The sequence below is a fragment of the Nesoenas mayeri genome (assembly GCF_963082525.1).
Source record: "Nesoenas mayeri genome assembly, chromosome: 5".
Taxonomy (NCBI): domain Eukaryota; kingdom Metazoa; phylum Chordata; class Aves; order Columbiformes; family Columbidae; genus Nesoenas; species Nesoenas mayeri.
The window spans coordinates 36,980,938-37,007,490 of NC_137548.1; the positions used below are offsets into that span (position 1 = coordinate 36,980,938).

The 26,553-nt window shown below is 43.3% G+C and overlaps 1 protein-coding gene across 2 annotated transcripts in view; it reads right to left on the reverse strand.

The window, feature by feature from the left end:
* Positions 1-23,660, reverse strand: part of ACTN1 (actinin alpha 1) — a 47,516-nt gene extending 23,856 nt beyond the window's left edge. For both annotated transcript variants that reach the window (XM_080345435.1, XM_080345434.1), the window contains exons 1-7: positions 23,376-23,660; positions 17,985-18,104; positions 10,538-10,624; positions 9,908-9,995; positions 8,911-8,989; positions 2,763-2,844; positions 1,052-1,137 (exon numbers count right to left, since the gene is read on the reverse strand). In XM_080345435.1, the coding sequence (XP_080201561.1) occupies positions 1,052-1,137; positions 2,763-2,844; positions 8,911-8,989; positions 9,908-9,995; positions 10,538-10,624; positions 17,985-18,104; positions 23,376-23,400 (567 nt within the window). In that variant the 5' untranslated portion in view covers positions 23,401-23,660. The remainder of the gene's footprint in view (positions 1-1,051; positions 1,138-2,762; positions 2,845-8,910; positions 8,990-9,907; positions 9,996-10,537; positions 10,625-17,984; positions 18,105-23,375) is intronic.
* Between the last annotated feature and the right edge of the window lie 2,893 nt (positions 23,661-26,553).

Below are 26,553 nucleotides of genomic sequence, written 5' to 3' on the forward strand. Positions count from 1 at the left end.
AGGACGCTAATAGTCTGTTTGGAGGTCTGAATGCCTGTGCTCAAGGCTCTTCCATATACTGAGGAGCTAGAGATCAGAGCCTTCCTATGCAGTGCACTTCCTACAGAGTATCTGCTCTGCTGCAACATGCACTGCCTGTTCCTGTGGCTGCTTGGTTTTGGTGAGACATATTTACAAGGTTTCACCCACAAAATATTTTCCTTAAGTGACTCCATTACCAACAGGAAAATGGCTAAGCCAGACACAGCAAGGACTCAACTGCCCAATTTCCAGCATGGTGGGTGAGAAAAGAGGGGGGAAAAAAAAAAAAAAGAAGCAAATGAACACAAACAGGCACCTCAGTCATGATAAGCAATGCCCTGTTTGAAAAATCACCATGGATGTGTTCATTAGACATGGTTTGTAAGCCCCAGGTGAACTGGGATTGAATTTGTGGCACAACTTGAGAAAGCAGCAGGCTCGGATCTTGAAGCAATGGTGTAGGAACCTGCAGCATTTGTAAGGTAAAAATAAAGCTTTGGGTATTCATTGAACCCTTCATAAAACCACTAAGTTAGCTCTGTTCCTCCATCTTTGAAAAAGAAAAAAAAAGTGACCAGATGTCAGCATCGTTTTGAGTGTGGGCAGGCTGCAGTGTCCTGCCGAGCAGAGCATCTATGCGGCAGTCTCCCCGGCTCTGAGACCAAGCATCATAGTTCAGCCTTCGCCAGGAACAGGGGGCGCAAGCCCTCAGCTGTCAGGGCAGCAGTTTGGAAGACAAATGGAGAAGGCAGAGCTCCTCACTCCCTTGGATTTATGTGTATGCCAAGGTGCTGGCATATGCCAAGTGCCACTGGAAGTACAACTGACTATAGGTAAATGGGACTCCTGGCTCCCTTGCCACACGTATTAAGTCTGGGGCACCACTTTGAACCAACAGCCAACTCTACCAAGAACGTAATAATAAAGATGCCCGTAGCTAGAGAGGAGAGAGAGAAAGAAAAAAAAATGTTTGGACATTAGCAACGGCACCAGGTGTGCTCTGTGGAGGGAACTTGGGATCCTGTGATACCTTCTGGGCTCCTGAGAAGGCGTGGTAGAAGCTAGAAACATAGGTCATGATGGCTTTCTCGTCAGGACGGGCAGTTCCAACAATGTCTGTCAAAAAAAACCTCACGTTAAGAGCATAATCAACTGATGGGAGGAAAGCAAAGGAGAGGGAGAACCACAACTGTCCAGGAGGCCTGCTGGGGTATATGCTTGTCACAGTAACTCCACAGGGCTTCCCAGCGTTCCCCAGATGATGTGTTTCTCTTAGAGGCCAGGGTCACCCTACTGGTTCCCCTCCCTCATGATAAAATTGCTTCCAGGGTCTGGTCAGGCTAATGCAGTCATATATCAACATGGCATGTGTCACAGCATTTCCCTGTCCTGAGAACACTACTGTGAATTGTGGGTTGAATCAATCCAAACTGGCAGCAGGTTGACATGGCTTCTACAGACGTATTATACTGCAATTCCTCCATGCAGTTCTTCAGGAAATATGCTTTCTCCCTTCCTTTCCATGCCCCTGTCCTCCATTTCAACACAATGATAGCTTGAATTAAAGTCCCTTTCACTAGTTTCAGAGTAAACTCAACACCTCCAGAGATCACAATTAATGGTGTGGAGGAATGCACATTAGCTTCACTCCATGAGGGAGGAGAATGATCACGGAAGAGTAATGGAAGCTCCTTCAAAGGCCCCTCTTCATCACTGCTAGCTTTGCTGAGATCTGACGCTAGATCCAGTTACTCCAGAGGAGGCTTTATTTCCTACAGAACGGCAGAAAGCACTTGAATCTGCTCCAGAAACCTCATGATTTTTTGTGACCTCAGCATGATGAATGCAGAGAAAGCAAAACTCATCCCTGGGCATGGGAAATACTACCTAAGAATATGAGCATCCTCATTACCCAAATACAGGTTCTCTGGGTTCAGCTGTCCTATCTCCACCTTTCCCCTTTGTTCCTCACACTCTCTTATTTAACAAAAGCCTTTAGCTGCTTCTCTTGTCCAAACCAAGCCTGAAATGAAGCTTTTACCACCGAAACGAGCTGTCTTCAGGTGAACAGCCAACAATCAGTGAACAATTTCAGGTTGTTGTTCATACTCCAGGGTTACAGTTTTCAAAGTCTACTGCCAAGCTGGTCCTGACAAGGCTCTGAAAAGTAATCCTTGCTGGCCCAGTGGCCTCAGGGAAGCAGTCACAGTCAGGAGCAAAAGCACCTCTGAACATGGATCTCTGCCTTGGTCTCCAGACTCAGTCAGTGAGAGATCTCCATGCCCAACACTTTTGAGTAGCTGAGAAGCAGCAGTGTCTAACAACAATATCATGCCCCCAAAAGGAGGATCACAATGTCAGAAAGAGCCCAGAAAAGAAAAATTCTGGAGCAAAAGGAACGCAGTCCTACACCATATGTTAACTCAGTATTAGGCCTGGTTCTTGAAAGGGAACACTTCAGTCAGGAGTGGACATAGCCAGGCACTACTCATCTCTGCCTGGTGTGTCAACCCCAGGTTAAGATCTCCACACCAGACTTGGAAGACTGAGGGGGCACATGAAGAAGAGGGAAGCAGAACATACGATTCATTATTCCAATTTAACTTTTCCCCTATACATTTAAAACACAGTGAAGGAGGGAACATTCAGAGGTTGCTGAATTCTTGTAAAATACCAGTCCACCTAGAAGTAGGAAATTTCTTGAGAAAAAGCAAGTTAAAAGCCACTGGGTTCTACTTTACCTTCTGCATCCAGCATCTTGGGAATATCCAGATATTTCTCAGCCACATCAAAAGCTGTGTTTAGATTTGTGAGAGGATCATCCTGGGAAAGAAACAGAGTCAGAGTATCAGCATCAACTTGTAACAAGGTCCACAGCATTTCTCTCAAAACAGAGCTATTGTGCTTGGTTTCCTTCAGGTAACTGTGCTGTCCAAACAAAATTTATGTGTGAATCCTCATGTAGCAAGATGAAATAATTAGCTTCCTTTTGAAAACGGAGCCTGGAGACTCATGATAATTAACACATAATCTATGCACTTGCAACAAGAAAGAATAACATATTTTGTCTTGAACCTAGCTTAAAGTAAAATTAGCTTCACATCATACTGGTAGTAAAGGGCCATATTTCACATTTATATCTCATGCTTATATTAAGTTTGCAACTTCCCTTTGAAAGAACTGCAGAACAGTGTATCTGTTAGAACATCTGAGCAATACTAAAATAGTAACAACATCTGCAATGGCTGCTGTCCTCAACTAGCGTACAGTTTGTTGAACACCAGTTGAGTGGGAGGAAGAGAAATGTTTTAAGAAATCTCTACAAAATAAATACATATAAAAGTACCCATTTTGTCTGAGTATAGCTTTTCCTTCTATGCGCTGCACAGGACTTGTCATTTCTATTCATCTATATATTATATAAACCTTCTGCTGTGGCAGGATGCACTTCAGATACAGACATCAATACACAGTAATCAAATCCTAAACAAAGTTAAATGTGACTTATCACATCATGAGTCATATCACAAAGGTAACTAGATTTTAAAGAGCCACACAAGAGAATATGAAACACAGATGTCACTGGAAATGAAAGACCTCTGCAAACTGTTTCCAGCATTCAAACGTAATGATCGGCAACAGGACATCTATCAACATGTATGAGACCCTCATATAAGCCTGATTTATATATTCCTGTATATCTATGATAATTTGTTATTCTGAAGGATCAGTCACTTCATGGATGACAAATGACTTTGGACTATCGGTTTCTAACATCGAGACAAGTGGCTTCTGCGGGAGGAAAGGTGGTGCATAAACTGTTAGTGTTTAGTCACCATGTTTGCTAAGCGTCTTTCAGGAAAGAGGAAGGATGGGGTGGTACTCTCTATATTGTCATTTGTGCCACTCACACTTGAGACGCACCTTAAAAATTAGGAAATAAAGCATATAATTATTTCAACTTCTTTGCAGAGTGGCATCCATGTCTCTAGTTCTCTTCTGTTTGAGATCATGTGCCTTTGCTTATTACATCAACTTGGAAGATTAATCTGTGCCTGAACTCTAATCAACAGGCAATTTCCTTCAAACCCATCCAGCATGGAAGACGAAGCTAGGCAGGCTGGGCAGGCAAGGTATGGGAATGCAGAAAAGTTCCTTTATGGCACTGATCATTATATAGCCCTCAGCCCTACAGCCTTCATGAAACCAGGAAAGTGAGCTATTCTGAAAAACAGTTTCCTGCAGTATATCAGCATCATATTCCTTTGGGTGAATGTCTCCAGTAGACAGCAACGTTTCACCTACCAAAGTAAATCACACAGAGGCCACCAAAACAGACACGACCACTGATGCACATTTAGTCCACTGTGACAAGTCAATATTAAGTGAGGAAATGTTGCACAGGCATGCTGCAATAAAACCAGCAGCTGTCACATGTAGTAACAGGTCACCATCTCGGTACCAAATAGAACTTTATCCTTATATAATACACTTTCATTGGTGACTACATCAGATATATTATATCCACCTCTTCAGAGCTTAGCAGTGGTGCAGGCAGGGGATTTTTATTATCCTGCAGCCACAAGGAACCACTCTGTGCCATGGAATTAGACGCTGGTACCATTTCAATCTCAGCCTACTTGTCTCCTGTTCCTGCTGTGGAGAAATCTCTATAAACCCAAAGTGTAACCAAAAGACTTATTTGAGGTGAGACTAGCTAGTATATTACATACCTTGTTCACTATGTGTAGACAGAGCCTTAGCTTCATTTAGGAAAGACGAGTAACAGTCTTTCTTTCACTCAAGCACAGGAGCATCCAGAAATGCCAAGTGGCAGCTCGCCTGCCAGTCTTCCCTTAGTCCATAAGCCATATTCTACTTCTGTAGAAATGTCTCCACCATTTTTTTAGCCTATGTTGACCATGACCACCTTGGCGTTGCTAATGCCCTGACAGAGTGTTTAGTGTGTGAACACAGACCCTTCCTCAGCACAGAGCCATCTGAATGAGCTGCCTGAAGGTCGGTCAGCCTCTCCTGGAGGAAAGGGAGGAGGCAAAAATCACTGCAGATAGCTTTCCTATCAGTTTGCAATTAACAACACCAGCAGCAATGTTGCCAAAGGTTAAAAAGAAATTTTAAGCTGGAAGTTGGGAGAGGTTTCCTGATGGGAAAACTTACTGGAGTTGGGCACTCCCAAAGGAAGGGCTGGAAGTCTTAACATGTGGGAAACTGGAAACTCATCTAGATGAAGCTATCAGACTTCACATGTAAGAAAGATGTGTGATCACATAACCTCTTGGGGAATGAAGCTAAAGACAGTGCTACTGAAAGCAAGGTACCTAAATCCAAGACTAGAGGTCTGAGATAAGCAGGTAGCTAAACCTGAGCAAGACCCTGTTCCCTGTGGGAAAAGCTTCACCCCTCATGGATAGTGGAGCTGTTCATTACAAAGGTGTTGCTTCTTTATGCAAGAGATACGGTTTCCCTGGGGGCTCGTCCAAGACTACAACAGGGTCTCGAGCCCTATGAAATTCCTCCAAACTCTACCACTTTCAGTTCTATCCCATCATACACAAGCTAATTATTATTTCAAATCCCATTTCAGCTGACTCCCATGCAAAGGGATAAAATAATGAAGACTGGCCTGGCAGCCCCAAGCCTCACAGTGCAGCACCACAGCTACAGGCACACTTTAGAGACCCAAAGGCAGCAAACAAAAGCCAATTCACCTGTCCCCTGATTTGTTCCACAGCTGAAACACACACCCCAGAGGAGCACTGACCCAGATGAGGTTCTGCAAAGGTGCCTCAGTTCCCACTCTGCTTATGTGAACACATAATAGAACAGCATATACATGAACAGGAGCCGCAACTCCCCAGGCTCTAGCTGGGCCAAGCACAAGGTAAGCTATACCTTTACCATGGAGTAACTATGTTGTTTTAACAGTGGCAGATAGCAAACCTGCCCTAAACAGATGCCCACCAGGCACATTTTCTGCTTTTGCTGACTAAAGACTACCATGGCTCCTCCTCTTTCACCACAACCCTAACTCACATGGGGAGTTTTCTCTGCTTCTCCAGCTATTTCCAAGTCCTTGCAGCACACAAGGTTGCCATGGCAATTATTGCAGCATGACATAAAAAACTTATATTAACTAGCAATCAGGAAAGAAGATGGAGGAGGAGGAAAATCAAGAGAGAGCAAGCACTTACTATACCTGCCAGAGCTGAAGAAACTAGGAAAGAAATTCAATTGGTACAACTCACATTTTCAGGAACATCTGTAATAAATGCATCTAACACAGCAGTACACAGACTACATTTCTATATGGACTGCGGTATATGAGGGAGTGTTTGAGACATTAGTCAACCATTGTGCTTGATAAAAAAGATGTGTCTCGCAGTTGAGCTACCGTCAGGGGTAAAAGGAGGAAAAGAAATCCCATCTTCTGCACATGCTTCAGATGCAGACCAGGAGCTGAATCTCAAGATCTTATCTACAGTAAGCTGAATGATAGCTCAACCTGGGTGGACTTGCACCTTTTATTTTGGGGACTGGACTATGCAAGCAACTTCAGCTAAGCAGTGCATGTAGGCAGAAAAGAATTGTGCTTGCTCCACTAAAACAGCTGGACTGTGCTGACAAAAGAAGTTGCAAAGTTTTGGGAAGACATGCAGCTACATTGGCTACCCTGTGCTAGCAAACGCTGCCAATACAGCCTCTGTAGCATAGACACAGCCCCTGCAAAGGAGCAGAAAACACTTAAATTGCACAATAACTTTGCCCAAATGGGAGGTATGATGCAGACTTCTTGGCAGCTTGGACTGATGTTCACTTCTTTATCTTACACATTTGTGTGTGTACACAGAAACACACACAACATCAAAGGTGCAACTGAGATGCCATTAATCACTCCCTAGAGTTGGAAGAGACCTGCAGGTGGACCTCTAATCTACTATCCACTGCTTCTAAGCAGCCTTTCTCATGTCTTTCTCTGCAAGATAAGTCCTCTGCAGGGCCAGGGATGATTCAAAATGTTGAGGTTGTTTTGTTTGTTTGTTTGCTTGGTTTTGAAGGAAGGGGGAGAGGGGAAGTAAGCTTCGAGGAGAAGGGCAGGAATTTGTTGAATTGAGCCAAAGGGAGGAGGAAAGAAGAAATAAAGGAATCAATGAGTGACAGAGACACTCCAGGCAAACACTGTGTTTAGGAACGTCAAAGATCTAGGCAAAAGGCAACTTCCCTTCAGCACGTATCAACTGCCGGAGCTAAAGGCTAGGTTCTGAGCTAAGTTCTTCCAGCTATTTGCTCAAGATTTCAGCTGTGGTAGAGTTCTCAAACATGCATTTTATCTCATACCTTTAGAGTAACTGAGGCAGAGGAACAATAAAAATTATACAGAAAGAGTCAGAAGACTGCAGGAGGGCAGAGGGAACTTGATGAAGGATGGGATCAAAGACAAGTGGAGAACAAAAGATGCTGGTTCCTTTTAACTTTACTCTACAGAGGACAAATCCCTTCCCATCTACATTGATTTTGGCTACTACAATCACTCTCTCTTTCACCTTAAAAAGCCTGCAGGCAATATGACCAAATAACTTTCTTTTCCTCACTCTTGTTTCACTCGAGTTTGGCTTAGGGCTTTGTTGATAACAAAGACTGCTGTAGCATTTACCCAGCTGGGTTTGTCAGACTCTCATTGCTTAGCTGCTTTTATTTTCTCAAGATCAGGCTCTGAAAATGTAGCTCTAATAACTCCTTTTTTATTGCTGCTGTTTATGTAAACAGGTACAGTCTCTCCTCACTGTTTATTCATCATGTGCTGACTCCAGACACGAAGACTGATCAGATAATATAACTGACTGCTCTGCAAGACAGTAAAGATCTAAAAGGTTACTTAAAGCAGATCAGGCATTGTACAATTCATTGCCTCAAGGATGCAGCTAATATGATTAACTCATTTACATATCGTCTGTTTGCACAGTGATCCAAGAGCCCAGGTCTATTAGTGACAGGCTCCTATGTTTATTTCCCCAGCTAACATCAAGCACGTATGCACTTCATAACACTCAGCCTATGAGATCAGATGGGCAAATGTTTTATGTATTAGCCCCAGTAATGACACATGAATTATGCTCTTGGTGACATTTCACTCCACATGTGCCCAGACACAGTGAGACTGGATCTCAGCAGACTGCAGGAACGCCAGTAGGATGAGAACCCAGTTTGGTCTTCCATCGCCCTGTTACGTCAAGATGCTGCTGGCAGCACAAATGACTGAAAACTTATTCTCATCATCAGCCTTGCCTCCAAGACACACAGGAAGCAAACTTTGGAGCAGCTAGATGTCATGCTACCAGTGGCAATTTTTAAAGTAAAATTGAGTGCTACATCAAATGCTTTTCTGGCACCTGACACCTATACACTTGGAGAAGCCTGGTACTGCAGGTAGCTCAGTGCTGAACTGGAAGCATGTGTCAAGTGTCCAACGAGGGCACATACACCCCCACAATGAGCTTTTCATTTGAACATCAGGTAACTGGTTTCCATCCAGCTCTCCACAGAAATATTAAGTCTGATTTGACTCACTAGACTGTGACATTAGCACAGAACTAGTCTCACATTTGGTGTTAGTGAATTTGCCAGCTTTTGCTCATCAGCTGGGATTAGGACACGTGGGTCTCATATAAAGCAGTCTGAAAGCAGGAACTCATTAAGTTCATGCTTCACTAAGAAGTCTGAATGTACTGATTCATCCCTCCTTCCTTCCCCCTAATCCTGCAACTACCAGCTTGTGCTGAAGTTCTTCAATTATGTTTATCAAGCTAATTCTTCTCCCTCTTTACTTCCAAGAAGCCAAGCGTCTGGTCTGACAAAGAAGTTGAGTTGTACCTTTCGTAGTTTCCCGTAGTCGATGAGCTCTGGACGGTGTCTATGAATTAAAGCGCAGAAACCAAGGCCATCCTTCCAACTACAAGAGAGACAGAAGAGAGCACAATGAACAATGCTCAGCCAGAGAGAGATACTGTGACAGGCATGAGCACGAGGGAAGGCACCAAGACAGCAGGATGACTAATTCTGGTTCAGTTTCTAGCTAACAGTGCTTCTCTAAGTGCTGGGAAGGAGGCATGTCTTGTACCTGCATGAGACTGCAATAAAGATGCCTTTCAAATCCTACAAAAATTCACTGTGATTAGGACTTGCCCTTTGCATTGCCACCTCCTTTTTGCCAGTTCTTCGTGCTGAACTCCGTGCATGTCCTGCAAGGACAGGTATAGAGCTCAGGCTTGATAAAGGTGTAGATAAAAGCCCTAAAGGAGGAACAAGTGTATTCCTTAGGGAAAAGGCCGATGATGTAGCTCCACTACAGTACTGGCTAGCGTGGATGGCACTTAAGCTCTAAAGAAGTGCTTTAGATTCATGTGGTTCATACAGCTCTCCAAGATGTGCTGGAAAAAGCACTATCATGCAGAATTTTCACTGTAACATCTGCCAATTTGGAAATGTTAAGAGCAGAGCAACAAAACCTCTCATTCCTTTCCAGCTCTGCCATACTACAAAGTTTCTGGTGCAGCCCTTATTTCATGGCCTCTAAAGTGTTCTGAGTTTTCACAGAGGAAAAGCTGTCTTGCTTAGCCCATGGTACATATAACTTAACGTTCTGAAGAACTTTATGAAAGCAACAATTGTAACCAGAATAAGGAATTGGGATATAGGTACTTGGATCCTCTAATAACCTCTGCCTCTAGGTGCCTGTCTGGACTATGCTGTTACTGTGCAACATGCATCTGCATTGTCTTGGTAGGTCTGTCATGAGCATTGTTGAATATACCAAGAGACATGTGAAAATAACACAGATTGTAAGGCTAAGTGCTGACTTGTAACTCACCTGATATGGAAGTTCTGGATGTTTACATTTTTGTATGGGGCTGTCTTCCTCTGACACCATAACAAAAGTCCTTCTTTAGCAGATGTCTCTAGAGAAAGAAAGCACACCAATCAACTTATTTTCTTAGAAAGCAGGAGTCTCTGGGGCAAATGCTAGAAAAACATGATCAGTTTCTCTTCGGTAGAGACTGCACTGAATTGAGCTTTATTTAATTTCACTTGTCAGAAAATTCCTTGTCTTGAAGAGTCTACTGGGATAGTTTTGCTACTATTATTTTTTAATAAGGTTCAATAATAAGAAGATAGCTTTTCAGGATTAGAGAGTTTTGTAGGACTTTAAGAGATAAATCCATTTTCAGTGCTAGTCCCTGAATCAGCCTGCAAGAAATGCAATAGATTCCAACATCCTTTTGAGATGCTCTTAAAATCTGCTATGAGAAGAGGATGTGAAAAACTCTTCTCAGCACTCTTGTACCTGTACAGAAATGTCAGTGAGATGACAGGGCAGATGGGGAAGCTCCCTTGGATCTTCCAGTGACTCAAGAGCACAATCTGGGCCTTTAAGAGGCAGTGCTATTTAGTGACCCAGTTGTTCATTTTTGAACAGTGGCTGAAAAGAACTGAGATTTACCTTCAACTGAGATATCCTGAATGGCAAAACGAAGGATAATGGTCCAGATCATTCCAAGAGTCATTTTAACATTGCCATCCACGATTTCTATGGCAAAAAAAAAGGCAGAAAGAGAATAAGTTGCAAGTGCAAATCCTAGTAAAACAGGAGCATTGAGGAACATCTCCTTTTGCAGATGAGAGAACTAGAATTCCAGCTGAAAACTGTACATCCCTGCCTCCCCACATGCTCTGCTGGTACAGCACAGTTTTGCCCAGTAATACCCAGTTATCAGACTGTATAATACTGAGTGTGAAACAAAAACTGATGATCTAGAACACCAGAAATAAAGACCAATTTAGATCAGTGTAATTCCCCACAGCGGCCTAGAAACACCTTGTTCAGGTTTAATTCCGATCACTTAGAAGTCATATAAGCCAAACTGGGAAAAAAACAAAAGCCTTTCTCTCTTACTCTGATATGCCTACTACAAGTCACCTATATAACTGCCCTAGTGTAATTATACCAAAAGAACCAGTGAGACTTCCCCGTGCAGGTGAGCTCTGGCAGCTCATTTTGTCATGTGAAGAAGACACCACAAAAAAACCAAAACCAAAAACAAAACAAACAAACAAAATAAAATTTTATTTTTATATATATATATAAACATTTTAATTTCAAACAAGCCTAAATACAACAGACTGCCAGTATAGGACTTCTTTCGGTCATATAATTTCCAAAAGACACAACAGAGCATTCCTCAAAGTACACACATCCTCCTTGAAGATGAAGTAAGGGCTCATGCTGACCAGCCTGAGCAGACCACAATATAAACTAAGATTCTAAGCAGGCTGTGGACTCCGCAACATAAATCAGCAAGGGTCGACAATTTGTAGATTTCAGAAAGCAATTGCTTACATGTGTGAGATATGATCTATTTAGGATGGGGAATCAAGGTACTGGGGGGAGGTGCTGAATGCTAGCCCAGAAATGGGCTTTCCACCATGTATAGATTAGCACCAAACAGCCCAAACAGTGAGCAGCTGGGCCTCAAGTGCTGATCCTTAGCATCTACAAAAATTCCACATGGACTATATATAGACATTGCAAAATTTACAGTCTTCACTTTTTGGATAGTGGAACTAGCTGAGCTGCCTTCTCCTACTCCTTCTCTGGCAGGATCCTGCACAGCAGAAGGATCTTTCACAAACAACTGACAAGTTACAAGAGAATTTTCAGTAAGAAAAGGGTTAGAATTAACCTACTGTTTGGAGGTAGAATAATTCAAGTCCTAACAAGGCTGCCAGAAAACATTTTTGTATTACTGTAGACACCTCTGTGCCACTGCTTCCATAAAGCTGCCTGGCAAGAACACATTGTGCTCTGGGGCAAGTAGAAATTTGCAGTATAGGCAACTGCCACCTGTCTGGATCCTGTCACAAAAGTAACAATACTCAAAATTTTCCTTTTAAGCTGTTAAAAAATGCTTTTCATCATATGAAAGCTTTCAAAATGTGAACCTCAGTGTATTCAAAACCAAGAGACAAGTAGCACACACCATAAACATTTTGTTTCAGAAGATGTGTCCATCTGGTCCAAATTCCCAAAAGCTTGTGACTTCGCAATACATGCAGTGCAACTTCCAGTGTAAATCAGGTGGATGATATCCAGCTGTGTTTTGACATACATCTGCATCATGGATTTACCAATTTAGAAGACAGACAACAACACATGCCACCTTGTTCTACTGCAGTAAACCCATGTCTGCTCCTTTCTGCACTTGAAAGTACACACAGATATCTTGGTGGGGCATCAATTTGCCCAGAATTAAACAGCAAACAAGTTGTCACTGCAGTATAAAAAGACTACAGTTATTGTTGCTGGCATGGAAAAACTATGTTTGCCTGTTGACAGTTTTCTCACAAATTAATTTTTTACAGGTATTTTGGGGTCAGGGGGCTGTCCACTAGGCTGATGTAAGAAAATGTCATGTGATGCCAGGTATATTCAGTTCTGTATTTTTGCATTCTCTACCCCTCCAATAAAGCAACACAATCAGCTGAAAGGAAAATCTTTATTGTTGTTACAAATACCTAACATACTACAGCTAAAATATAAAAGAAAGCATCCATGTTTTCACCTTGTTTGTTTTGTTCATGTGATAAATCTTTGTGAGGATTTTCAAAAAACAAAAAAGCCCAATGCTTGTAAAACCACAGCAGTTGGCAGGAGGACCCTAGTGTAGATTTAAGATCTAAAACCCTTTAATTTAATGGACTAGATTAAAATCTGATGGCAATACTTCAATGTTGAAAATGCTTTATGGACACTAATAAATCAATCAGTGAGCTGAAAGAGGCAATTAATATTACTGTTCCATTGGTTTAAATTGAAAATAAAGGTCAAGATACTCACATAAAACCAGGTAGCGTTAAGTTGCTAATATGGCATTAGAACTCAGTCCTATGCTCTGGTCACATTCTCAAATTCCAGTTATAAAGTTAGCTGATGGAGCTAAGGTGGAAAGTACCTCTTCTCCCCCAGCCCTCTTCATTGCATCACTGATTTAAAAAGCAATGTGTGTGTGTGTTCCCTGCTCCAAGGTAGATTTAACCAAACACACCATTCCCAGTTTATTTTTTTTGTGTGTGGTGTTGGGTTGGTTTTGTTTTGTTTGAAGCAGGTAAGCATTTCTCATTTCTAGAGATGAAAATCTCACGGCAACCTGGTTACAAAGTCAGCCAGCCCAATGAGAAAGGCCATATCCTCTTTGGCCCTCGCTCACTTCATTTTCCACCCCTTAATCTCCCAGTGACAGCCTCCTTTTCCTCTAGTACCCCTTCAGTGCCTTTCAGCTGTTGCCAGTCTCTTTCTAATATAGTGGAATACAGCCAAGAAATAAAAGTGAAAAACGTGGTTGCAAACCAGGTTTGCATGAAGCCTTCTGCTTCCTGGTAATGAAGAGAAAGAAATTCCCCAGGAATTGTTAAAAAGTTGAAGGTAACACTACAAAGCTAGAACAACCTAACACTTAATAAAGCCATTGTGTTTGTTCCCTGCTGATATATGCAAGCCTCAGTAATATGAGAGCAGTTCAGATATTAAAAGGCTAATAATCAGACTGCCTGACTATGCTTTTCAAGTGCTCTTCCTAGGCAGGACCTCTGCGAGTGTTGTCTGTGTGTCCTCCACACCAGCAGCTGTTGTCTGAACAGCGGCAGCAAGAACATGTTATTATTGTGATTTACATTCAACTTGGGGGTGGATGAGTTGCTAGCTAAAGCTGATGAGGCATCTGTATCCACTGGAAGGAAATTTTTTGCACCAGTGAATATGCTTCCACTGAGCTCCCATTATTGTACCAAATACCAGGAAAAAATAAGCAAAAACCACAGTACTCTCATCCATTTATTTGACAGTCAATTAAGGGCCTGACAAATAGTCAATCTTTAGGTGCAAGACTGGCTGGCTAGATCGATGTGGTTTTTAAAATGCATGAAGTCATTTCGAAAACCACAAAAACAGTTAAGCGTACTTTCTGCTTCTAACTACCCAAGCTAGGGCAGAAATCAATGCTACGGAAACTGTGATTCCCTCTGCCTGCTTCTGAATTGCCCATGAGAATACAGCTGCTGCTTAGTCCATGGAGACAAGGAGTTGCAGGGGATGAACAACTGGCAGGATAGCATTATCATCTGGGAACTGGAGACAGAGCAACAATTGTGACATAAAATAAAGGCTGCTCTGCATTTTGTTTATCCTAACAAAAGCCAAATAACACAGGATGAGCATCCAAAGCCCTGTCTTCAGGAAGCATGTTACTAATGATGGTCCAGCCAGATTTAGGGCAGTTGGCTGGCACTGTTGATGGGGGTGTAGATCTTATCTCCCTGTGAGCAGGCAGGAGACAGGGATAAGTATAATGCTATGTTTCACCCACTAACATGGAGTTGCTGGCCTTCCTCTTTCCACTGTAAAATGTGCGCTTGCTCTGCCTGGTGCTTCACTAGGTGTTTTGCTCAGATAGGACTTCTGCAATTGTTGAAATCTTTAAGCTTTATTTCTCCTTTTACTTGCACAAGTGAGACCAGGGATCAGTTCATCCAAAGTTATCCTTATGCTGAACTGAACCACATCTGTCTAAGAAAGCAGCAAAGTTCTAGGCAGATTAGAGGTGCAAATAAAACAGTCTTTGGGTCGCATACCTGACCTATTCAGTCTGTTAAATCCCAGGAGCATTTGACACCAGTATGGAATCTATTACAGCAAAAGAAGGCTCCTGAGGTGTCAAATGACAGTGAGGTTTAAAAGCAGATGAAAAACCATTTGGAAGCTGTACTAGGCTCGAGACTTCCTTGATCCAGATTTACACAGGTCTGCTGTATGGCACAACTGCTTTGATCCTATGGAATCTGGCTAACAAAGACATTCAGAATCATCATGAATTGTTAACAGGCAAATATAGCTGTAAAAAGCAGCTCTTAACTCTCATTTCTTATTCTGTTTGCTCAGTTCATCCTCCTTTTAATGTGGATGTGGAATACATCCTGTACTTATGCAAGTGTAGGAAATCCTCTTCCACTCTGGTTCTTGTTCACTGGGACACGGCTGCAGAGTCTGGCTTGTAAACAGCAGAGAGGGATCTTTATTTGATGATGCTGGCTTTAACACTGATTAAGCATGAATTTTCAACAAGGCTTAAAGCCAACCTGAAAGACCCCATGGGATTATTTCTGGAGCTTATTTTTAACCAGAAAAAAAAAAAAAAAAAAAAAAAAAGGACACTGATGGCCAATGCAATTTGTCTGATGTATACAGAGAACTACAGCTACATTGCAGATCCTTCACACAGGACCCTTCTGCTCAGCAGACACCCACAGATGGGACAAGCCACCTCGAGGTGAGGAGTGCACTACACTCCAGCCAGTACTACCATGCTGGTGTGGGATCATGTTTTTCTCTTCTGGGGGAAAAAACACCTGGAAAACTTCCTAGATCAGTCCAATCTGACTGAGGCATGTACACCTCATTTTCTTGGTGCAGTGTTATGACTGCCTCACTGGCTTTTATCTTCTACTTCGCTGCTGCGTGATGCCGTCTTAAAGTCTGAAAGCCCTTAAAATTCATGCTCCAGGAAGGCTTATAATCCCTTCCAAGGACTGAGTTGCTGTTGTGCTGTTCAAAGGAAAAGTCAGTTTTTATAGCTGATACGTAATTCATTGTACACCAAGTACCTGGATGGAATAGGCAGCAGCCCCTGCAGCAGGTTATGTTTCCTGGTGACAACCAGAGTGGCCTGGGCTGGGTCTGTGTGCAGAGCAGGCGCTGGGGTGGGGGAGCCCACACTGTGTGATCACTTACATGGCCTAAGCTGGCATCGCAGCACAGGCCCAAGCACTCTGTATAGAAATCAATCTAACCTTGGTCTAAACTTTAATGCAGTGCTACCCTTTGGTAGTAAAAAGAAACCTATATGGGTTCACCATGCAGCTGCATGGGCAAGGGAAGTCAGGAGCACTGTTTACACTGACACAGACCATGGCTTCTGTCACAAAATGGCGACTTACAGCATATTTCTGAACAGGGTAACTGCCATGAATCCATACTGAATAACTGGGCCCTGGAGATCTTTGGTCACAGACCATTTTACTTGTAAATTATTTCTAATTGCTATGAGGGTAGAGTCACAGCTGATTCAGGAACAGAGATCAAAAAAGAAAAATCCAGTGGAAGGAGAGGAAAAGGCGAACTAGTGCCAAGGAGATCAGAACCAGGAAAAATAAAAAAAAAGGAACATAGTAGGGAAAATAGTTTTTAAGCATGCTCTAGACTCCCAGAAAGATCCAAAAGTCTGTCCAAGATCCAGATGACAGCAGGAGCTGTTTTAAGGCAGAAGACCTCCGGCTCCAGGTCCAGCTTCCAGTTTGAAAAGGGTCCCATACAGACATGGACCACTGCATCAGACACTGGATGCATCAGTCTTTTTTGCAAGGGCACAAAATTACCTTAGATATGCACTTGTAGTACATAAACTGTACTCAGGGCCAGCAACACACTCAGGTTGCTCCTGTGGAAAAAGCTGAGAAAACTGAAGAAAAGTTTTGCACGCAAAGTATCAGCATAATTGAGCCATCCACCTCTTGTTTTTTGCTCTTAAATACCAGACACATTAAAGGAGTGTCTGCAATGTGCCTGGACACTAGTTTAAATTGTTCCAAGGTCTTCATAAAGTTAAAGCAGCACGTTGAGGTAAAGGTCTCAGCAAGGCAAACATAAGCACCCACAGCAGCTGAGGTATTCTGCCAGATCTGACACAGAACAAGCGGACCAGAGATGTCCCTAAAAGCACACCTAAAATGCCAGAACTGGGGATGGCATGCCAATGTGCTCTGACCTCCTGGGCTAAGAACAGGCAGGGCTCGGCTCTGCAGCTCGACAACTCTCCTGGAGGAGGAATGCTCATCCAGGACAGTATCATGTGCTCATTTCCTGGCTCTGTCATGAGTTTCCTTGGAGAAACCATGTATTTCCATCTGTAAGATGGAGATAACAAACCTCCCTCATTTTCTGTGGTCACTGTAAAGACAAACATAGAAATACCACAGAAGCAGAGTGTCGCCACAGCAACACTGACAACATGAGTCCATAGGCAGGACTTACACACAGGTCCAGAGCAGAGGAAAACAAGTGTCATACAAACACAATCCAGATGACAAGTTGTTATGGTTTATAAAACAGCAAACTACCCTACTAACCTGCAAGCCCTCCTGGGTTTTGGGTGACATATCTGCAAAACGCCCCATTTTTGCTAAAAAGACAAAAATGCTACACAAACCCCTGCTGTCTGCATGATCCGCAAGTCTGTCTTGACGGCACCCCTGGTGCTGCCCACAATGGTCTCTACACAATAATAACACAGCTTCCAGGCAGAGCACTCAGCTTTCTGGGATGCACAACAAGGAGCCTAGAAGCTCTGAAAATTGAAGGCTCTGGGGTCCCTGACCTGTGCTCAGGACTACACTTGGCTTTGACCCATGAGATGCCCTACAGCAACAGAGGATCTTTCCCAGAGCTCTGCAGCAAGCTAAACACAAGCAGCTGCTGTGCTTCAATTTAGATTTTTCTTCATTTGAGAAAGAAACATCCCAATTAATCTGTTCCTGCCACTGCTCAATGTTTTAATTAACTCACAAGAACCGGGAGAAAAGCAGGAGGATCTGACCAATAAGCCCAAGTGGGAATCGGATTTGGCATCTTGGTGTGAAGGTGGCATTTAAATCCAGAGTAAAGGCCTAATACCTCCCCTCTTTTCCTCCACAGCTTATTCTACGAGGACATGGTACTAGCCCTACCATGTCCTCGTAGAGGACAGGCACAGGGAGGTGCAAAGGCAAATGACATCTAGCCATGAGAGAAAGGCAATGGCAAAGCACAGGCTGGGCCCAGACAAATCAGCTGGTTTCTTTACCTTCTGCTCCAATAGATACTAATTTGACTCCTTTGCTAGCAATGAAATCCAAGGCCTTGTTCACGTTGGATATTTTGTGCACTCGCATTTTGCCTCTTTCAGGCTTAGCCAAACGTTCACCTAAGAAGAAAAGAGAAAACAAAAGTATTAGAAAACAGTTTTGAAGCCTTTCTTCCCTGGTGGGTGTTTCCCCATGCTGGTAGGTCCTGCCGCTCAGCCAGACGAACGATAGATCTTCCTGCCTCCTTCCTCAACAAAGGCAGGACAGCCACACTCACTGTTAAGTACCCCCAGAAAGAATCAGATAGAGAAGCATATTTTTGTTGCACCCCAGATAATTTAATAACAGGGGAATTGTTGGCACAGAGTCCTTTCCACAAGAGGTTTATATCAGAGATGAAAAAGTCCTTCAAAACCACACTGACTGAGGCAGTACTGTTAACCACACACAACGAGGCCTGGAAGTGGCACAAACTTCCCACCCGCACAAAGACAGGTGAGGAGGTCCCTTCCAGCGTTTACAACATCCAATTTACAAAACAAATCTCTCCTTCTTGGAATTCCCTGTAGTCAAATAACATGAGGGTATCTTGTATCTTGCCTTTTCCACAGCCAGGATACAGACCTCCTGCCTCTCTAAGTCTCTGCACTGAATGGACACAAGTCCCTGTATCAGGAAATTAAACTGCTGCTTTGGCAAGTGGCTTTATAACTGTAAGGACTGCCATCTCAACTCCTTTCCATTACATGTCTGATGTACTTCTAACTCTATACAATGATCTCTTACATGGTAGTATGCATTTTAAATGTTTATAATGAGGGAGAGAGAGGGAAGCAGCCCAGCTCTCAGGTAAGACCAGGTAAATCTCGCATAGAAATGAGTCCTGACTGGAACAAAGCTGGAAGATTTGTAAAAGCACTTTCTTGACTTTATTTATTTGAAAGAGTTGAATTAAGTGCAGTCATGCCCTTCTTGATAGGCTGCCTGTAAATAGACTCACAGCCTACATTTACTAACACTAACCTGACACACAGAGTAAGCAAATTAAAGCGTGGACAGACAAGTAGGCTTTTCAAAGGAACACCTGATAGAAATATAATTAGACAGGACATCAGGAACTACCTGTGACACACACCACCAAAAAATGAGCAGAACAGCTGCTTTCAGACCACAGCTTCCAGAATACAAAAAATAAATGAGCAAAATGCAAGCAAGTTTTGCACTTTGAAAAAAAAAAAGTAACGGAATAATTAAAAAGAGATCAAATGGGCAAGTCTATGCAAGTAATTACTTACCCGACCTATTCAGTTCCAAAAGTCTCTGGTTATATCTTGAACCTGAATATTTAATTAAATGAGAGCTGACTCAAAACTTTTATTTGAGGCTTAAGGCTGAGAAAGAGAAGTACTTTTAAAAATAACTCTTTCATAGTAAAACTGGATAGCTTGTTTCCCAACAAAGGTGTGAGGAAAAGCTAAAAGGGAGAAAGCCAGATTATCACCATAGACATGGCCTATAAAGAAAAGAAGTCTAGAAATGAAAAATCCTCTAAAAGTGTTTCAGTGATTACTGTAGGCTGGTGTCATTAGCTCTTAAGGATAAAAACAGATTCACTTTCAAAACGAAACACTGATGTCTGACAATTTAAGTAAAATGCTGTATTTATGGTACTACCTCCATCCTAGGATTAAAAAAATCTTTTGCTGTAATAAAGCCTCAAGTACACGTCATGGTATGTTGCTTTCTTTTTCCATTTGGATAATGCTAGTCATTCTAAATAAAAGTGGAAGCATTTTTGGTGACAGTTTCACAATGACATTCTTTGCTTATAGTTTCACAATAGACTTAAGCAGACTTATGCTGCTAAATGTCAATAAAGGGGTTGAGCCAGCTAAAAAATAACCATTTTCTTCAGCTTATGTGACTGTAAGCTAGCCTTACAACAGGAAAAATAAGGACAAGAGGTTAGGTTTCACCTAGAACAGCAAACTGATCCAATTCACCTTGTGGCCACATTACATGCATCGCCAACTCAAGGGAGAGTTGCTCTCCCCTGGCGCTGGGGAGAGCAGGAGTGTTCCCTCTGACAGCAACGCAATACTGGAGCAGTCGATGGTGATTGCAAAACTGCAGTTTTCCTCTCTCAAATACCACCATAGGATTTTTGCTTTATGTGTTTTTTTGTTTGGTTGGGTTTTTTTACTTCAAAAGTCCCCAAACCCAATGGCTATTTCCTCCAGACTCAGACTTTATTACAAATTCAAATTTCCAGAGAAAAGCTTCATCTGGTTCCATGCCATACATTATTAATGATGCAGATTGTTAAATGGGAAGCATGCTAGAAATATGTTCTACTTTCAGCTATTCGCATCATTGCTTTATTTCTCAGTTCTGCTCCCAGATGAGACAATGAAAATGGTCTACTCAATTCCATTCTCTGGTTCTCATGTACTAGCCCAAGGCTGTACTTTAAAAGCCAAACAATGCAAGGAAGTGTTGGCACAGAAGTTGTTTACAGCAAATTTGTTTAGGAAAAAGTTCAATTAGTCATTCCTTCTTGGGGGGGGGGGGGGGGGGGGGGGAGGGGGCAGGAGCAGAAAGTGCCTTATGACTTTATTTTTAAAATACTAAACATGAGCTTAGTCTTTTTCAGTCTTGTAGCATTATTTCTGAAATGGCTGTGGCAGGGAAGGAAATGCACCTGGTGAAGAAGGAAAGTGTATTTTCTGGGGCAATATCTAGGGAGGGCCCTCAACGGTTACTTCCCACCACAAAGGCCAATGGGAGAGGACTCGCAATGAGGAAGTCCCAGGACTGTCCCTAGAGTTTCCCAGCTGTACAGGGGCTGCAGGACCGGGGTGGCTCTGGCTGAGCTGGGAGGGGACCTGTCAGCAGCACCGCTTTCCACCAAAAGGTACCAGGCTGCGTAAAACTGAGATGCTCTCCTCTAGCAAAATATCACTGCTTCCCATACTTCGGGAAGTGGCATCAGATGGGAAAACTGCTTCCTAACTGCCCTAGCTGCCTGACAGCATTGTGTCCCTAGGACACATGGGAGGGTCTGCCCTGCAACAGGTCTCCCACAGATGCAGCAGCACAGTCCCTCTCCCACCCTAGGATCTCCAGCAGCTCCCCTGACGGAGGCTCCTCCTTCCTCCCACAGCAGCACAGTGCTGCAGCAGAGGGAGATGGCGATGGAGATTGCACACCCTCATTCCCACACACTCTGGGCAGACGGGCAGGCAAAGGAGGCACTTGGTTCCATACGGCTCTCATCCAGGCCGGCCCAGTGCTCCAACAGCTGAAGTCTTATGGCCATCACTCTCTGGGCTAGATGAAAAGATCAGCCTGCCACAGAGCAATCCTGCCCATGCCAAATTCCCATCAGCAGCTCCACAGTCCCCCAAAATATAGGAAGGTATGGAGTGAACCAAGAGCTGAAAGAAAAGGCCAGATACTGGAACTGGAGGGCTAAGAGTCATCCAGAGACTCACCCTTTTGGCATGTGATCAGTGGGAACCATGGCAGGAACATACAGGCGAGCCCTTTCCAACCAGCAGGAGACTCCTTTACCCCCATGCTGCTCTCAGGCTGGGCTGCTGCTTCCCCAGCTATGGGCCAAAGGGACTAGTAGGGGGGCCAGCAGCTGGAAGGAGGCTCTGGGAGAGCAGCACGATTCACAACTGGAAATGAAGCCACCAATGATGGAAGTAAAATGGTTAAAAAACCAACTGTGCTTAATTTCTCCTCTTTTTCTGCTGTACCTAGGAGAACTGCACTTCAAGCTTCTGCTGGCTCTAAGGAATGGGTGTTCAGTCCTTTGTGTGTGAAGGACCATGGCCTCTGGTGGGATGCAGCCCACAGCTGCTCCCCATGCCTTTGCCCACTGGTCACCTCTCAGCAGGCTGCAGGCACAGAGCTGCTCTGCAGCACGTGGGGAAATGCTGTGCCCACACCACCAGTGCACTTGGAAGCCATTAGCTTCTTCCCAAACAGGTTGGTCTGACAGGCCCTGCTGGTAGGCTCCCAAAGGGACAACAGGAAAGGAAGAATGGGAGTTGAGGCAAGGAAATTAAGCAGATAGAAGACCCCCCTGCTTTAGCTCCAAGCCTCATCTACCCTCCCTTGTTCATGCTTCTCTCCCCTGTCTCCCATTCAGTGATTAGAAATCAAGCCACCTAAGCCCAACTGCCTGAGCTTCCCTGCTGCAGTCCTTCCTCTGTAAGGGAACATAAATACAGAAAATAAACTAATAGGATTCTGCTACCTTGTTTCTTACAGGCACTGTAGAAGCAATGTGTGTGCTGCAAAGCTCTGATAATATTTTGAACTCTGATCCCTCCAAACCACCAGCAGGGGCAAAAGCCCTGAGGTTTTATCCTATATTCATAAATTCTAAAAAGCATGTACACTGATAGCATCTTTGCAGGAGCTGGGAAAGGGAAAGAAAGGAAGGAAGGGGCAGAAGAAAGGCAGTCTGAGTGCTTCTATCATGGCAATTGTATTGGAAAATGTACCAAGAAGGTCAGGAGTGCAAGTCACTGAGCTACTATTACTAGCTCAAAAGTCACAAAAATAAAGCCTGTGAGCATTCAACCCATTTCATACAGACAGCCTTATCCCCCCTTGATGCCTCACACCATACTCTACACTAAGGTATTTATTTCATCTGCACATCAATAGAGATTACTGCTTATATGAAATAATCCCTGGGAAATATCTGTCAAGTAGTGGGATATCTGTGACAGGAGTGAAAACAAATCTGACATAACTTGTTCCTGTCACTGTTTTTATTTCAGACTGTGTTTTCTGGGATTTTGCTTATCCTTGGAATTTTTTTTTTTTTCACTGAAGGCTTGAGAGCTGAACTTGGATTGAAACTAGAATGGAAAAACTTCAGTCACAGCTGAAACTGAACGACACAAAAGATTTACTGGTTTGACTTCTGTCTTCCAATAACTTTTATCCTAATCCCACTGTCATGTGGCTTTGGTATGATTTGCCAGTGCAGCATTCCCACACTCTTCCCCGAGCCGCTTCGTCAGCCTCGCCAAGCAGTAAGAGCTGTTGCCTGAGCCTTCACAGGAGGCTGCGCATTCCTGACGGGCAGAGGAAAGCACAGAGGCAGGAGCAGGAATGCAATGGGCAGCCTGCACAGGCCATGAGGCTCAGAGTACATTCCAAAAGCAAATTAATGGTCACTGCTGGAGACAAGATATTCGTTAGGGAGAAATTTGTTCTGAATCAGAAAGCAGCTGTTCTTATATTCCAGAAAAAAAAATGGCAGCATTACAGCCCTTGCTGCCCCTGTTCTGTGGGAAAGGAGGAGGACAGATTTCAGAACAGAGATGCTCAGGACACTTGAGAGCACCACACAGAACCTCTCTCACCTGAAATGACTTCCAGAAGTAACATGAGTTTAAGACCATCCCTGAAATCTTCCTCTATGTTCTCAATCTGTGTCCCAGCCTTGCGGAGGTGAGAATTACACCATGCTGTAAATGTCTAAAACACAGAAAGGAAGAAAAAAAAAAAAAGTCAGTAATCTTCCCAGAAGCCAAACATCAGTTCAGAACCAAAGCAGTGCTGCTAGGTACCGTGACAGAGATTCCAGTCCTGGTTAAGTTATCATCTTTCCACCCGCTGTCCTTGTAGAGCACAAGCATTAGTATCTAAATATGTACCTAAATATCCAAAGAAGTTGCAGGGTGTTCCCATGACAGAAGGAGTCTGAGAAAGAAAGTCACTTCATGGTTCCAGCATGTCTGATTTTCTGGAGAGGCCGCTACAATTTGTGTTTGGTTTAGAATACCCCGAAACTGATGTTAAGGCATGCTAAGTGCTCAGATTGCTAGGGACTCCAGTATTAGACAATACATCTTAACATAGTATGAAGGAGAACAGAAAACAGCATTCCAAATTTCTATGCAGGTGCTTGAGGAAAAAAAAAAAACCAAAAAACATCAACTTTTCTTTTTTTACAGCCAACTGCCTCTTGGCTACTCCATCCTCAGCAAACGCTGCAGCCCTTAGACACAGAGAGACAGCGTGCTGAGCTTCTCAGCCACACAAACCACGGCCCAGTAGTGTCTGTCCTGCAGAGCTCCCTCCCCTCAGTGACTGTCCCACCTTTCCTATCCCCTAATGTGGAGGAGTAAACACTTTCTGAATAATGATGCTATCCCCTGTCTCAGGAGAAGTACAGGTCCTAGAAAGGATAAAAGTTAAGCATTACTTAGCAATACCACTGTCCAGCACAGTCACAAACTCCCAATATTTGAGAGCCTCGGGCAGAAGGATCATTGCAGCCGCCTCAACGGTAGACATCACAGCCACTCCGTAACTAGCGATATTATACATCACCATTAGAGTGATAATGTGAGTTTGAAGTGCAGGAAGGACCGAGGTCCAAAATACAACATAGCCAGTGGCGTTCAGGCTAAACAAAACTCTTTTTGGAAACTTCTTCTGACCTCAAGTGGTCAGGATAAGAGGATCTCTTATATGAGAGAAATGAATTTCACCACAACTGATGACAAGACACATTTTCTGTGGTTGCAATCTGTCAGACCATGTTCTGAACAATGGGCCTGTGGGGCACTGAAAGGGAAGAGACCATGTCATCCAACAGATGTGCTAGTAGGAATTATCTCAAAAGAGCACCATGTAAATGGATCTGAAAGAGTGCTACCATTAAATAATGAAAATACAAGAAGGAAACATGGAACACCTTGGTGTGGCATGGTATTAAATAGGTGAATCAGAGAGCCCAACCTGGAGGTGCAGAAGCTGTTTGACACAAAAATATTGTTTGAAGAGTAAACGGTAGCAACTAGTTCTTTGAAGGTGTACAAGTTCATCCAAGTGCTAATGAATGCATTTCGAAGTGTTTGAATAGGATACCAAGTAAACTCTTTCCTTTGTAGAAACTGATAACCCCTCAATCACTCCTTAAATAAAAGGGTGAAGTAATTCAGAAAATGAGCAGCTCTAAAAGCTCAGCACTTCCACAAAGGAAGGAGGACTTTCTTCCCTCCCTCTCCCAGGTGTGCTCCCAGAGCCAATTCAACTCACTGACCCAGCAAAGCACTGTTTACTTTCTTTGGTAAGGCTGGTCTTCTGCTCAGTTAGTGCTTGGAGGCAGTTCAGCAGAGTCTAACAGGCCTCTGCAAGAGAAAATTTGGCATATGAGGGCCAAGCAGAAGGGTGGAGTGGAGCACAGCAATCGTGCCACCAGAGGCTGTTGGGGAACCATAGCAGAGAGGACTAAGCTGATACTGAAGCACAGCATGCCAAAAATTTAGAAATGCTCCACCACTGCTTACACCATGTGCAAGACTTCAAAAGAAAAATTACTTCAAATGACAAAGAGCATCAGGGCTTGTTTTTTTTTATCTGGAAGCTGGGCTTTCTTCCTCTACTAACCTGCTCACATTTGTGCTTACATGACTGCAAATAGCACAGCAGAACCCTTCCTTGGAGAAAGCATTGCTCAACAGCTGCTGAGCTTCCCACTGCTGCACTCTGGCCTTGCGCTCTGCCAGGGCTGTGGGATGGAGCAGGATAACAGTGCAGCTGCAAATACTTTCATGGCAATAGCCCCTGGACGGATGCATGTATTGTGAAAGTCTGGGATCTCTTCTTTTCAAGATGGCCTGGTTTCCTTCCAGATTTGGAAGCTTTTAAAAAAAAAGAGTAAGTCATTAAGCACCTTTTATTGCTTTTTATTGTTATTCCCCTGAGAAATATAAGTGAGATTTTTTTCAAATTAGAGCGGTTTTTTATTTGAAAATGGGCCTTGTATCCTGAAGTACATCCTTTTGCACTAGTTCATTCCACTGCTTGCACTGTATTATGTGAGAAGAGGTTCATTTATTTGGCTCCCTTTTGCAGCCAGGCTCCTTCACTCCTTTAGAGGGGCAAATGAGAGCCAAGATGCTTTCAAAAGCTACATCATCATCACCACATATCTAAGTATGAGAGCAAGTTATGTCAGGAAGGTTGTGGATACCCATAAATCTCCTTGTATTTGGAAAGCAGACAAGATACCTAGAGCAAGTGACTGGCCCTGGGTCATGTTACAAAACCCATGTTGAACTGAGTAGGAAGCTTGAGATCTAACTCACAGGCCACACTTTTATTTCTTGTATGACTTCTCTAAAGCCATTTCAGTTTTTTTCCCATTAGCCCGAAGCAGAGCAGAAAGTTCTGCTTTAAATCACAAATAATCCTGATATAGCTTCACTGGGCATCTCTTTGCACATTTTGAAGACAGAAGAAGGTTACTGGGTCTACATTTCTAAGAAACACAGATTAAATTAAAAGCAAACCATAAATCTTCTAAACTCTGCATTATTATAAAGTCTGGCAGGATAACGAGATCAGTGAGAGTATTTTTATTACTGCAAGAGTCACCTAGGGCTTGGTGGAAAAGTAAGTCCTAGAGCCAGCAACTGAACTTTGCTGGAGCAATCTCCACCACATCATGGCCCCAGACACACTGAAGTGAGACAATTCTGCAAAACGCTGCCACTAGTCATCAGTGGCAGAGCTGACACCTCAGCTGCT